This window comes from Mus caroli, chromosome 19 (assembly GCF_900094665.2).
Source record: "Mus caroli chromosome 19, CAROLI_EIJ_v1.1, whole genome shotgun sequence".
In the NCBI taxonomy this organism is placed as follows: domain Eukaryota; kingdom Metazoa; phylum Chordata; class Mammalia; order Rodentia; family Muridae; genus Mus; species Mus caroli.
In genome coordinates, this window is record NC_034588.1 from 11312091 (window position 1) to 11327245 (window position 15155).

General features: G+C 37.9%; 1 protein-coding gene across 1 annotated transcript; it reads right to left on the reverse strand.

Moving 5' to 3' along the window:
• Nucleotides 1-476: 476 nt before the first annotated feature.
• Nucleotides 477-1548, reverse strand: LOC110285846 (olfactory receptor 9I1-like). The gene has a single exon (XM_021152295.1). It carries the CDS (start codon nucleotides 1455-1457, stop codon nucleotides 510-512), a length of 948 nt encoding a protein of 315 aa, XP_021007954.1. The 5' UTR covers nucleotides 1458-1548; the 3' UTR covers nucleotides 477-509.
• Between the last annotated feature and the right edge of the window lie 13607 nt (nucleotides 1549-15155).

Here is a 15155-nt window from a genome sequence, read left to right on the forward strand (position 1 = left end):
AGCGAAAGCACTCTTTTATAGGCAAGGGGGAAGAGGAATAGAATGAAGAACTGTGGGAGGGGGAATCGGCAGTGGGGAGGGGAGTCAAAGGCTGAAATATAAGTAAATAAAATAAGTTTTAAAAAATCAGAAAAAATGTTTTTATTTTTAGTTCTGTAATCATGTAGGTTGTATGGGAGACAGAGCATGGAGGGAGAGAGACAATGCACACAGAAGCGAGAAGTTTCCCATGAATCTGGAGCTATAGGTAACAGTCTAGTGTGGATGCTTGGAACAGAATTGAGTCCTCTTCACCAGCAGGATACAATTTTCAACCAATAACAAATAAGCATTTGTTTAAGGAAATGATACAAAACATTTATTGCTCAAAATCCTCGAGATAATTAAGTTTTAGAAGCCAAACCTACATTTTCTGCTTCAATATATAAGTGCAATTCTGAGAGCAAAGTCATATATTTTAAGAAGATAAAGCAAAGGCCCAACAGATAAGAACTTTGAACTGATGAGGCTTAAGTCTTACTTTCTTGAGAAGCCTTAATTCTTTTGAAAGCCTTCTTCAGAGCCTCCTTTACTTCCTTGTTCCTCAGGCTATAGATCATGGGGTTCAACATAGGGATCACCACAGTATAGAATACAGACACAATCTTGTCTTCCCAGAGGGATTTGCCCATGTTACCTTTCAAGTACATAAATATAATTGTTCCAAAAAAAAGAGCCACTGCAATCATGTGAGATGCACAAGTAGAGAAGGTCTTGGCTTTGGCTCCTGCTGTACGAATCTTCAGAATAGCCCAGATAATGAAGAGGTAAGATACAAGAATCACTGAAACACTAGTTATGATGACCAAAAAAGCAAAAAGGAAGATGACCTGTTCCTGTAACTTGGTCTCACTACAGGCAAGCTTCAGCAGGGGTGGGAGGTCACAAAATAAGAAATCAACTTGGTTGGATTTACAGAAGGAAATGGAAAAAGTACACCCAGTTCGTACCACAGTATTTACCATTGCACCAGAGTATGCTGCAGCAACCAGCCCCAGACGAGTCTGTGGTGTCATGGCCATCGCATAAAGAAGGGGGTTACATACAGCCACATAGCGGTCATAAGCCATCACAGCCAAAAGGAAACACTCAGTACTAGCATACAAGGTGAAAAAGAAGAACTGGGTAGCACAGTGCTCATAAGTGATGACCATCTTATTATTCCCCAAGATCTCCAGCAGCTGTGGCACAATAACAGATGAGTAGCAAACATCCAGGAAGGACAAATGGCTGAGGAAGAAGTACATGGGTGTTTGGAGCCGAGAGTCACTCTGAATTAGCATGATCATGCCCAGGTTTCCAAAAATGGTGATGAGATAAAAGGTCAAAAACGTAAAGAAGAGACCCAACTGTAGCTCTGCCTGAAGCTGGAATCCCATGAGAATAAATTCTGTCAATCTGGTGCCATTGTCTGCCATAAAGCCAAATTCACCTGAGAAAATAAAGTAAGAGCAATAATAAGATATTTCTAGATATTAGCATGACTACAAACTGCTTGGTTCTCAGTAATGAGCCTCATTTGCAAAACACTTTTCAACTTTCACAAGCTTGGTTTTGCTTGAACTAAAAATCCTGCATAGCACAAAAATGATGTGATAATACCACTTTTGACTAAAGAATTACAAAGAGATAAAGTGACTGACACACCCCACAAGGTCTCTTAATTAGGAAACAGGCAAATTCCAATCTAGTATTAAGTTTCTCAGGGACTTCCAAATTTTTGCATGTCCACTACTGGAGTTGTATATTGAATTCATGTGCAGCCAGAAAAAGGTTTCACAGAAACAATTTATACAATAGTATATATAAAAAGTTTTCAGACTTTGAACAACCTTTCTGGACCTTGTGTTTCTCCTTGTTTACTAAGATTACAACACCACAGTCAAAATATTAAAAAGAAGTATCAAATAATACGAGGTGTCAACTTATACGTCTCTCATCACTAAATGTAACCACCCATGCTGATAATAGGTTACATCTTAAGCTACAGAAAGACCAAGTGAAAAACCCCAGACATTTCAGATTATTGCCAAAGAAATTGATTAATTTTCTCAAATTTACATCAGGATCCCATTGCTGAAGATAACACCTACATAAACCATTGAACACAGAGAATTCTGGTGCCAATCTAGAAGATTAACTCCAACTGACCAATGTTCATGATACAGAAAAGAACTCTGCATGCTACCAGATGAGAAGTTAAACACCAACTCAGCTACAAACCTTTGATCTACAATAGTGGTTTGCCTATAATATACATTGGTGCAACAGAGGAACAAAAACTCTGGGAGTTATCATCCACTACATGATTGGATTTAAGACCCATTCCATGAAAAAGAATCCATACCTGACACTGCTCAGGTGGTCAAAAACCTGAGACCAGACAGTGTATTAATGTCAGGGGAATCAAATACTACTCTTCTGCTAAAGGAATGTAGCAATAAAATTACCCCTGACACCATTCTATTATATACCACAATAGCTGTGTCTTGCTCAGCCCACATCTCAGAAACCTCCTTCTGCAGTAGATAGGAACAAATACAGAGACTGATCCACATATAGAAATTGGGAGATCTTGTAATATTCAGTCCTACATGGGCTGTCTCTATCAAATCCCTCCCCTCAGAGATCTGGAACGTCAGGAGAACAGGAGGCAGAAAGATTTTGAGCCAGAGCAAATGGAGGACAGAAAAGAAATAAGGCCTTTTAGACACAAGAGAACTGATGTACTTGTGAACTCAGAGATAATGGCAGCATGCACAGTTCTAAGTCAGATGGTCCCAGCACCACGATGGGAAGTAGTCACAACTGCCCATCCTTAACCCAGAGCCTATATCTAATAGAGAATGACTTACAAAGGAAAACAGCTCCCTCCAAAAGTGTCTCACTGGGTTTATCAAACAGTCCTACATGTCAAATCATTATCAGTCATGGAGATGCATGAACCATTCCAGAACAAGTGTACAAAGTCCATTAAGAGAGAGAATTGGCATCATAAATTATAATTCTAACAAACATGGGGTTCTCTCTGGAAAGTAAGACATGTCTAGATCTGTGCCTTTCTATCTTTGTCATTTGTAGCACTGAAACACTGGAATGTAGACAAGTAAAACACCATTTAATTGTTCTCTCAGCATGATTGGAAAAAATGTAAAGTTTATCTCATATAGGTTTAGATAAAAAAAATAAAGTAAAACTTTGATGATTAGCAAGAGATGATTTAATGATGGAATAATGGTCAATGTCTGGAGGTTCATCCCCAAATCTGGAATTCTTATTAATATGAATGTTTTATTTGTTTTTTGTATTCTTATGGCATAATCTTATTTTTATCTTCTCCTGAATCAGTAACTTGCTCTGTTCTCAGGAGTTTGTGGAGGTGCAGAGAGGTGGCTCAGGAGATACTAGCATGCACTACTCTTGCAGAAGACCCCAATTCAGTGCTCAGTCCACTTGACAAGCAGCTCAAATATTCATGAAAGTTCACCTATAAGATTCCTAACAATTTCTTATAACCTTGGAGGAGAGCTGTACAAATATACACACAGATACATATTTTTAATTAAATATTTACATTTTTAAAAGTCTGTATAATCAAAGAGAAAATTATTTGTATTCATGGAGCTATATTGTCCAGCAAACTCTCTTCCTGACTTCACCAGGCCCACAGAACTAGGAACATCCATCTCTAGATCCTTCCCCATCCACCATTGACCTGTCCATACAAAAATAATTACCATAAATCCAAACATAATGATGATAGATGACTTTAAAGAGGAAATTAATAAGTCTCTTAAAGAAATACAGAAAATTACAATTAAATACATGAAGGAAATGAACCAAGATATAAAAACAAAAATAGAAGCAATAAAAAAAACAACCTGTGGGAATCCAGGAGATGAATAACCTAGAGAAGGAAACAAGAGATATATAAGCATCAACAGAATATGAGAGATGGAAGTGAGACTCTCAGGCATAAAACATACAATAGAAGAAATTGATACTTCAGTCAAAGCAACTGAATAACTATCTACACAATAATTATTGGGTCAGGGAAGAAATCAAGAAAGAAATTGAAGACTCTAGAATTAAATAAAAATGAAGATATAACATATTCAAACTTATGGGACAAATTGAAAGCAGTGTTAAGAGGAAAGTTCATAGCATTAAGGGCCTTTGAAAAGAAATGGGAGAGAGCTCATACTAGCAACTTAAAAGCACACCTGGAAGCTCTAATAAATAAATAAATAAATAAATAAATAAATAAATAAATAAATAAATAAATAAATGTAGAGATGATATGAAATTATACAGAAATTGCCCCTAAATTTCTACCAGAGACTCCTACACCTTAAAAACACCATCATCAAAGTGGCTAGATATAAATTATCAAAACAAAATAAGTAGCATCCCTTGATACAAATGACAATCAAGCTAAGAAAGAAATTAGAAAAACAACACCCTTCACAGAAGCCATAAATATTATAAACTATCTTTGTGTAACTCTAACCAAGCACATGAAAGACCTTTAGGATAAGAATGTCAAGACTCTAATCAAGGAAACTGAACAAGATATCAGAAGATGGAAAGATCTCTAATGCTCCTGGATTTTACTATTAAATAGGATTAAAATAGTAAAAATTTCCTTCTTACCAAAAGTAATCTAAAAATTCAGTGCAATTCCCATCAAAATTTCAACACAATTCTTACAGACCTTGAAAAATTATCAATTTCCTATGAAAAACAAAAAACACAGGATAGCCAAAAATAATTCTGTAAAATAAAATAAATCCTTTAGATATCAAGCTGTACTACAAAGCAATAGTGATAAAAAAAATTGCATGATGTTAGCATAACAACAGAAAAGTTGATCAATGGAAAGAACTGAAGACCCAGAAATAAATACGCATACCTAAGGACACTTGATATTTGACAAAGAACCCAAAACCAAACAGTGGGAAAATGACAGCATCTTCAACAAATGATGCTGGTCTAACTGGGTATCTGTATGTAGAAGAATGCAAATAGATTCATGTCTATCACTCTGCACAAAATTCAAGATATAGCAGACTAAAGATCACAACATAAAACCAGACACACTAAGTCTAATGGAAGGGAAATTGGGGAACTGCCTTCAACGCATCAGTACAAGAAACAAATTCCTAAACAGAACACCAATATCTCAGTCTCTAAGATCAATAATTAATAAATGAAATCTCTTGAGACTGGAAGAGCTTTGCAAGGTGAAGGATATCATCAATAGGACAAAATGGTAGACTACAAACTGGGGGAAAAGTATTGACCACTTTTACAACTGAAAGGACTAGTATCCACAATATGTTAAGATCTGAATAAACTGGATCTTAAAAGACCATACAACCCAATTGAAAAAAGGTCTAAAGAGTTATACAGATAATTCTAAGACTTAAATAAGTGCTCAGTGTACTTAGACATTATGGGAATGCAATCAAAATAACTCTGTGCTCCCATCTTACACCCATAAGAATGGCTAAGATCAAAAGCTCAAGTGACAACACATGTTGATTAGGATGTGGAGCAAGGAAAACACTCTTTCATTGCTGGTGAGAATGCACACTTCTACAACCATTGTTGAAATCAATGTTGCAGTTTCTCAGACAATTTTCAATAGTTCTACCCCAGGGCCCAATTATACCACTCCTGACCATATACCCAAAAGATACTTCACTCTACCACAAGGACACTTGCTCAACGGTGTTCATAGCAGCTTTATTCATAATAGCCAGAAGCTGGAAAAAAAACCTAGATGTCCCTCAACTGAAGAATGGATAAAGAAAATGTGGTATATATACATATTGTAATCCTATTCAGCTATTAAAAATGAAGACATCATGAAAGTTGCAGGCAAGTGAATGAAACTAGAAAATATCATCTTGGGTGATGGAACTCAGACACAGAAAAACACGTATGGTATGTATTCACTTATAAGTACACATTGGCTGTAAAGTGCAGGATAAACATGCTACAATCCAGAGACCCAAAGAAACTGAGAAAATGGATGGCCCAAGGAAGGATGTGTAAATCTCGTTCAGAGGGAAAAACAATAAAGTTATCAGAAGTGGATTGAGAGAGGAAACTCTGTGTCTGTGGGAGAGGGAATGAGGAGGAGAATGAGAATGTGGACCAGGGTTGGGGGGGGGGGAGCAGGAAAGAGCTGTGAGTTAGAATGGATATGGGGGGGGGCATCTCTAGGACTAGCTTTTGATCTTAGCCATTCTGATGGGTGTAAGATACGAGCACAGAGTTATTTTGATTGCATTCCCATAATGTCTAAGTACACTGAGCAGTTTTTTAAGTCTTAGAATTATCTGTATAACTCTGTACACCTTTTTTCAATTGGGTTATTTGGTCTACAGGGAAGGCTCTGAGGAGTGAATGGAGATGACTCCAACTGATATTCCTACCAGCAAGAGATATGGAGAATGAAGTGGCCACCGCTATTAGCACTGGAGGACAACCAGAGGAGAGAGGGGAAAATTAACCCATTCACAAAAACTTACACCTAAACTTTGTCCTGCCTCCAATATGTACAGGGAAAAACCTGGATAGGGACCCAAGCCCTGGTACTATTAATGATATTCTGCCATTCTTCCAGACAGGAATCTAGGGTAAATCTCTACTGAGAGGTTTCACACAGCAATGGATTAAAACAGATGCAGAAACCCAGAGCCAAACATTAGGCAGAGCTGTAGGAGTCTTGTAGAAGAGTGGGGATAGAAGTAAGTGAACTGAAAGGGTCAAGGACACAATAATAATAATAATAATAATAATAATAATAATAATAATAATAATAAAGAAGACTTACAGAGTCAACTAACCTATACTCCTAGGGACTTACAAAGACCAAACTACCAACCAAAGAGTTTGCAGGGCTGAATGAATGTAGACCCCCACACACACACATTTGTAGCAGATGTACAGCTTGACCATGTTGGTCACATAACAATTGGAACAGAGGCTGCCTCTGACTTTGTTGCCTGCCATTGGATCCCCTGCCCAAACTGGGATGCCTGGTTTGGCCTCAGTGGGAGTGGATGCTTTTAGTGCTGCTGTGAGAGATGTCCCAGGGTGAGGTGATACACAAGGAAGGCTTTCCCTTCTATGAAGAGATGGGGAGGTGGTAATGGTGGGCAGAATTGGTAAGGACAAGACCAAGAGGAGAGGAGAGAAATGGACTGTGATAAGAATGTAGAGTGGATATTGAAATAAATAAATAAATAAATGAAAAAAATAAAGTCTTGTGCCACTACTTCCCAATCAATATATACTTTTATGAGGATAGTAATCATTTTAATAACTAAGACTTTATGTCTAAATGTTAAATGGATATATTTTGACAGAATAAAAAGCTGAAAGGGTTTTATAAGATATGAAAGTCTGACCAAGTTGTTTAAGGTATATATGAAGTATATATGAAGGCTTAAATATATATATATATATATGCTCTGAGAACAGTTAAAATAATTTGTATACATAATTTGTATTCATGAATATATTTTGCTCATTATGCATCAGCCTTCTTTAATTACTTTGAAGAAAACCAGGAAGATCCATGTATTCATGGAGCTGTCAGTTTAAAAAAAAAAACACATACACAACATATATTTTACAAAGTAAATAAATACCTTTATCTTGACATAAGATCATAAGTTCTGTCATTTTGGAATTAAGAGTCAATATGAATAAGATCATAAGTTCTATCGTGCTGGAATTAAGAGTCAATATGAAGTAGGATTTTTTTTATATCATTTAAAGGGGAAGATGGGCTGGAATTTAATGGAAGTTGCATTTGCTTCAGAATAAAGATAACTTTGAAATGACCAGCCGGATTTTTATTCTGCTTCTACAATTTTCATTGAGAGGGAGAAAGTGTCTCACTGTGCAGCCCAGGCTGTTCTCAAACTTACTATGTCACCAAGCTGACATTGGACTTCTGATTCTCTAGTCTCTGTTCCCAAGGCTGACATATGGGAATGTGTGTGTCATCACACCTGTATGCTCAGTCTTTTTGTCTATAAAACCATCTTCTGCATTGACCAGAATAAGGTACTCTCAAATCCTACAGTCAAAAATAAAGGCCAACTCTATATTCAAATTCACTATTGTTTTATCCATTAACAATAATAATGACTGATGAATGATTATTCATTGTGATAAGTACTGTTGTAGATATTTTCTATAAATTGCCTCATTTACTTCTTAAAATACTGTATCACAATACACTTTCTTATTGCCCTTATTTGTAGACAGACAGGCAGAAATCTGTGGTGATGCAACAACTTTACTTAAGCCACCCACTAAGCAGGTATTGAAGTCACACCCTATCAGCCTGCAGGATTACACTTCCATTCACTGTTCCATTGTTCACAAGCATGGTAATACTGAGCATTACCATACAGTACTTTGTATACACAATATTCTTCTAGTGATTGTGTATATATTAACTTCTAGTAATGGTGGAGGGAGATGGTGTTAATTAATCTCTAAAATTCTGACATATGTCTCCAATTTTGAGCTGAAAACATTGTATAGGTTTGCCCCCCTGTAACATCATCTTTCTTTGAACATCTATACTCAAAAATGTCTAGAACTGCCCTCAGAGGAAACTCCTTTATTTCACAAAGTAAATACTTAGGGCAGAATCTACTCCCACCTGAGACCATCTGCTCCAACCTGCAAAACTAATGTCATATAAATGGCTATGCCTTGATCCTTACTACTATCTACCTACAGATATTCTCTCTTTGCCAAAACTTCACTCCCACACCCCATTTTCAATTTATTTTATCTTGCTGCATGTTATGCATTTTATAAGATATTTAAATACTTTTGGAACGATATATTGATGAGTAAATAAATAAAAAATAAAAATGTCATTATGTTGGCTGAATGCCAGGATAATCAGAATAATCAGATCTGTCAGCATCAGACCAATAAGAATATTTCCAAGCCCTGTGCTATCTTGGGTACAAATTCGGCAGAGGGTCCCAAGGTCCCCAAAGGACTCTCCAGTCTGCAGGCACCCTATCACACCCAGAATCTTGAGATCACTGGTTAGTGGAACGCAACATCTGCTCCAAAAAACCCAGAGGGTCTTATGCTAGCAGGAACAGGGACAAAGGAAATCTGCCCAACCAGTTGCTGAGGTTCATTCCAGTCATAACCAGACCTGTGCCATCTTGGGTGAGAACTCAGTGGGCCCTAGCACACTCAGGATCTTGGGATCACTGGTATGTGGAACCCAACATCTGTTCCAAAAATCTCAGAAGGTCTTGTGCCAGCAGGAACAGGGACAAAGGAAACCCTATCAACCAGCAGCTGGGGTTCATTCTGTTCAGCGCCCGCCCCATGTCGGGCACAAACTTGGGCACAAACTCACCAGGCCAAAGCACACCCAGGAACTTGGAAGCACTGAGATCAGTCTACTCAGGAGAGCACATGATCAGCAGAAGCAGCAGAGCTTCTTAAACAGGATCCATTAGGGCCTTCATCCTCAGCCAGGAGGAAGACCTCAGACCTAGACCCGTGGGCACCTTCCCCACAAGAAGAGAGTCTGCATCCACAGAGGACTCTGACCCCAGGACTCAGGAGGTAGATCTGAGCTACAGACTTCTGGGTACCTTCCCTGCAAGAGGAGAGCTTGCCTGCAAAGAGTGCTCTGACCAATGGGACTCAGGAGAGAGTTGGACTGCCAGGAGGGCTGAAAGAGGTTAAAGAATCACAGGAGGAACAAGCTTCAGCCAGAGACAGCTAGATCATCTAACACCAAAGATTACCAGATGGTGAAAGGCAAACATAAGAATCTTACTAACAGAAACCAAGACCACTCAGCAACATCAGAACCCAGTACACCCACCACAGTGAGTCCTAGATACCCCAACACACCTGAAAAGCAAGGTTCAGATTTAAAATCATATGTCATAAGGCTGGTAGAGGATTTTAAGAAGGGCATTAATAACTCACTTAAAGAAATACAGGAGGACACTGCTAAAAAGGTAGAAGTCCTTAAAGAATGACAGGAAAACGCTGCTAAACAGGTAGAAAAACTTAAACAGGACACACAATAATCCCTTAAAGAATTACAGGAAAACACAAACAAACAGGTGATGTAATTGAACAAAACCATCAAAGATCTAAAGACGGAAGTAGAAACAATGAAGAAAACCAAAAGGGAGATAGAAACCATAGGAAAGAAATCAGGAACCATAGATGCAAGCATCAGCAACAGAATACAAAAGATGGAAGGGAGAATCTCAGGTGCAAAAGATTCCATAGAGAACATCAGCACAACAATCAAAGAAAATAGAAAATGCAAAAAGATCCTAACCAAAAATATCCAGGAAATCCAGGACACAATAAGAAGACCAAACCTAAGGATAATAGCTATAGACGAGAATGAAGATTTTCAACTTAAAGGGCAAGTAAATATCTTCAACAAAATTATAGAAGAAAACTTCCCTAACATAAACAGATGACCATGAACATACAAGAAGCCTAAAGAACTCCAAATAGACTGGACCAGAAAAGAAATTCCTCCAGACATATAATAATCAGAACAACAAAAGCACTAAATGAAGACAGAATATTACAAGCAGTAAGGGAAAGAGGTAAAGTAACATATAAAGGCAGACCTATTAGAGTTACACTAGACTTCTCACCAGAGACTATGAAAGCCAGAAGATCCTGGACAGATGTTATACAGACCCTAAGAGAACACAAATGCCAGCCCAGGCTACTATACCCAGCAAAACTCTCAATTACCATAGATGGAGAAACCAAAATATTCCATGTCAAAACCAAATTCACACAATATCTTTCCTCGAATCCAGCTCTGCAAAGGATAATAAAGGGAAAACTCCAACAAAAGGAAGGAAATTATGCCCTAGAAAAAGCAAGAAAGTAATCCTTAAACAAACCTAAAAGAAAAAGCAGCAAAAACCGAATCCCAACTCTAACAACAAAAATAACAGGAAGCAACAATTACTTTTCCTCAATATCTCTTAATATCAAAGGACTCAATTCCCAAATAAAAAGACATAGACTAACAGATTGGCTACATAGACAGGACCCAACGTTTTGCTGCTTACAGGAAACCCACCCCAGGGAACAAGACAAACACTACCTCTGAGTAAAAGGCTGGAAAACAATTTTCCAAGGAAATGGTCTGAAGAAAGAAGCTGGAGTAGCAATTCTAATATCAAATAAAATCGACTTCCAACCCAAAGTTATCATAAAAAAACAAAGAGGACACTTCATACCCATCAAAGGTAAACCTTCTAAGATGAAATCTCAATTCTGAATATCTATGCTCCAAATGCAAGGCCATCCACATTCATTAAAGAAAGCTTAGTAAAGCTCAAAGGACACATTACACCTCACACAATAATAGTGAGAGACTTTAATACCCCACTCTCACCAATAGACAGATCCTGGAAACAGAAACTAAACAGAGACACATTGAAACTAACAGAAGTTATGAAACAAATGGATTTAACAGATATCTNCAGAACATTTTATCCTAAAACAAAAGGATATACCTTCTTCTCAGAACTTCTTGGCACCTTCTCCAAAACTGACCATATAATTGGTCACAAACCCAGCCTCAACAAATACAAAAATATTGAAATTATCCCACGCATCCTATCAGATTACCAGGGACTAAGACTGATTTCAATAACAACATAAATAATAGAAAGCCAACATTCAGTGGAAGCTGAACACTCTATTCAATGATACCTTGGTCAAGGAAAAAATAAATAAATTAAAAACTTTTTAGAGTTTAATGATAATGAAGCCACAATATACCAAAACTTATGGGACAAAAGGAAAACAGTCCTAAGAGGAAATTTCATAACTCTGATTGCTCCCCAAAACAAACTAGAGACAGCATACACTAGAAGCTTCATAGCACACCTAAAAGCTCTAGAACAAAAGGAAGCAAATTCACCCAAGAGGGATAGACAACAGGAAATAATCAAACTCAGGGCGGAAATCAACCAAGTGGAAACAAAAGGAACTATTCAAAGAATCAACCAAACCAGGAGTTGGATCTTTGCGAAAATCAACAAGATAGATAAACCCTTAGACAGACTAACTAGAGGGCACAGGGATGGTATCCTAATTAACACAATCAAAAATGAAAAAGGAGACATAACAACAGAACCTGAGGAATTTCAAAACATCATCAGATCCTACTACAAAAGGCTATACTCAAAAAAATTTGAAAACCTGGATGAAATGGACAACTTCCTAGACAGATACCAGGTACCAAAGTTAAATCAGGATCAGATTAACTATCTAAACAGTCCCATTTTCCCTAAAGAAATAGAAGCAGTCATCAATAGTCTCCCAACCAAAAAAAAACAAAAAACAAAAAACAAAAAACAAAAACAAAAACAAAAACAAAATACCCAGGACCAGATGGGTTTAGTGCAGAGTTCTATCAGACCTTCAAAGAAGACATAATTCCAATTCTTCTCAAATTATTCCACAAAATAGAAACAGAAGGTCCTTTACCCAATTCATTCTATGAAGCCACAATTACTCTGATACCTAAACCACACAAAGATCCAACAAAGAAAGAGAAGTTCAGACCAATTTCCCTTATGAATATCGATACAAAAATACTCAATAAAATCCTCACAAACCGAATCCAAGGAGTCTTCAAAACAATCATACATCATGACCAAGTAGGCTTCATTCCAGGGATGCACAGATGGTTTAATATATGAAAATCCATTAACATAATCCACTATATAAATAAATTTAAAGACAAAAACCACATGATCATCTCTTTAGATACTGAGAAAGCATTTGAGAAAATCCAACACCAATTCATAATAAAAGCCTTGGAAAGATCAGGAATTCAAGGCCCATACCAAAACATGATAGAAGCAATCTACAGGGAACCAGTAGCCAACATCAAACTAAATGGAGAGAAGCTGGAAGCAATCCCATTAAAATCAGGGACTAGACGAGGCTGCCCACTTTCTCCCTACCTATTCAATATAGTACTTGAAGTCCTAGCCAGAGCAATTCGAAAACAAAAGGAGATCAAGGGGATACAATTTGGAAAGGAAGGAGTCAAAAATATCACTATTAGCAGATGATATGATAGAATATATAAGTGACCCTAAAAATTCCACCAGAGAACTCCTAAACCTGACAAACAGCTTCAATGAAGTAGCTGGATATAAAATTAACTCAAACAAATCAGTGGCCTTTTTCTACACAAAGGATAAACAGGCTGAGAAAGAAATTATGGTAACAACACCCTTCACAATAGTCACAAATAATATAAAATACCTTGGTATGACTCTAACTAAGGGAGTGAAAGATATGTATGACAAGAACTTCACATTTCTGGAGAAAGAAATAAAAGGGGCTGGCGAGATGGCCCAGTGGTTAAGAGCACCGACTGCTCTTCCAAAGGTCCTGAGTTCAATTCTCAGAAACCACATGGTGGTTCACAATTATCCATGTCTGAATACAGCTACAGTGTACTTACATATAATAAATAAGTAAGTCTTTTAAAAAAGAAATGAAAAGGAACGAAAGAGAGAGAGAGAGAGAGAGAGAGAGAGAGAGAGAGAGAGAGAAGATCTCAGAAGATGAGATCTCGAAAATCTCCCATGCTCATGGATTGACAAGATCAACATAGTAAAAATGCCTATCTTGCTGAAAGCAATCTATAGATTCAATGCAATCCCCAGCAAAAGTCGAATTCAATTCTTCACAGAGCTAGAAAGGGCAATTTGCAAATTCATCTGGAATAACAAAAAACCTAGGCTAGCAAAAACTCTTCTCAAGGATAAAAGAACTTCTGGTGGAATCACCATGCCTAAACTCAAGTTGTACTACAGAGCAATTGTGATAAAAACTGCATGGTACTGGTACAGCAACAGACAGGTAAACTAATGGAATAGAATAGAAGACCCAGAAATAAACCCACACACCTATTGTCACTTGATTTTTGACAAAGGAGCTAAAACCATCCAGTGGAAAAAAGACAGAATTTTAAACAAATGGTGCTGGTACAACTTGCAGTTATCATGTAGAAGAATGAAAATTGATCTATTTTTATCTCCTTGTATAAAGCTCAAGTTTAAGTGGACCAAGGAACTCCACATGAATACAGAGACACTGAAACTTATAGGGGAGAAAGTGCAGAAAAGCCTCTAACATATGGGCACAGGGAAAAAATTCCTGAACAGAACAGCAATGACTTCTGCTGTAAGATCGAGAATCCACTAATGGGACCTCATAAAATTGCAAAGCTTCTGTAAGGCAAAAAGACACTGTCAATAAGACAAAAAGGCCACCAACAGATTGGGAAAGGAACTTTACCAATCCTAAATCAGATAGGGGACTAATATCTAATATATATAAAGAACTCAAGAAGCTGGACTCCAGAAAAACAAATAACCTATTAAAAATGGGGTACAGACAAGTCCCTTCCGGTCCACTGCAGAACCAGGGTTCCTTACCCACTGAGTCTCTGGACACCCGGAAGAACCCACACAGGATCCCCCATGGGATCCTAAGACCTCTGGTGAGTGGAACACAGTGTCTGCTCCAATCCAATCACGTGGGACCTGAGATTGCATTAATTAAGGAAGCAGATAACCCGGCCTGATCAGAGGCACAAGTCCCTTCCGGTCCACCCCAGCACCAGGGTTCCTTGTGCATGGAGTTTCTGGACACCCCCAAGGTCCTCACAGGATCACAGGATGCTCCAAGGGATATTAAGACCTCTGATGAGTGGAACACAACTTCTGCCAAGAGCCAGGTTCGAACACCAGATATCTGGGCATCTTCACTGCAAGAAGAGAGCTTGCCTGCAGAGAGTACTCTGACCACTGAAACTAAAGAGAGAGCTAGTCTCCCAGGTCTGCTGATAGAGACAAATAATGACCTGAGGAACAAGCTCTAACCAGAGACAACTATAACAACTAGCTCCAGAGATTACCAGATGGCGAAAGGCAAAGGTAAGAATCCTACTAACAGAAATCAAGACCACTCACCATCATCAGAACGCAGCACTTCCACCCCACCTAGTCCTGGGCACCCCAAGACAA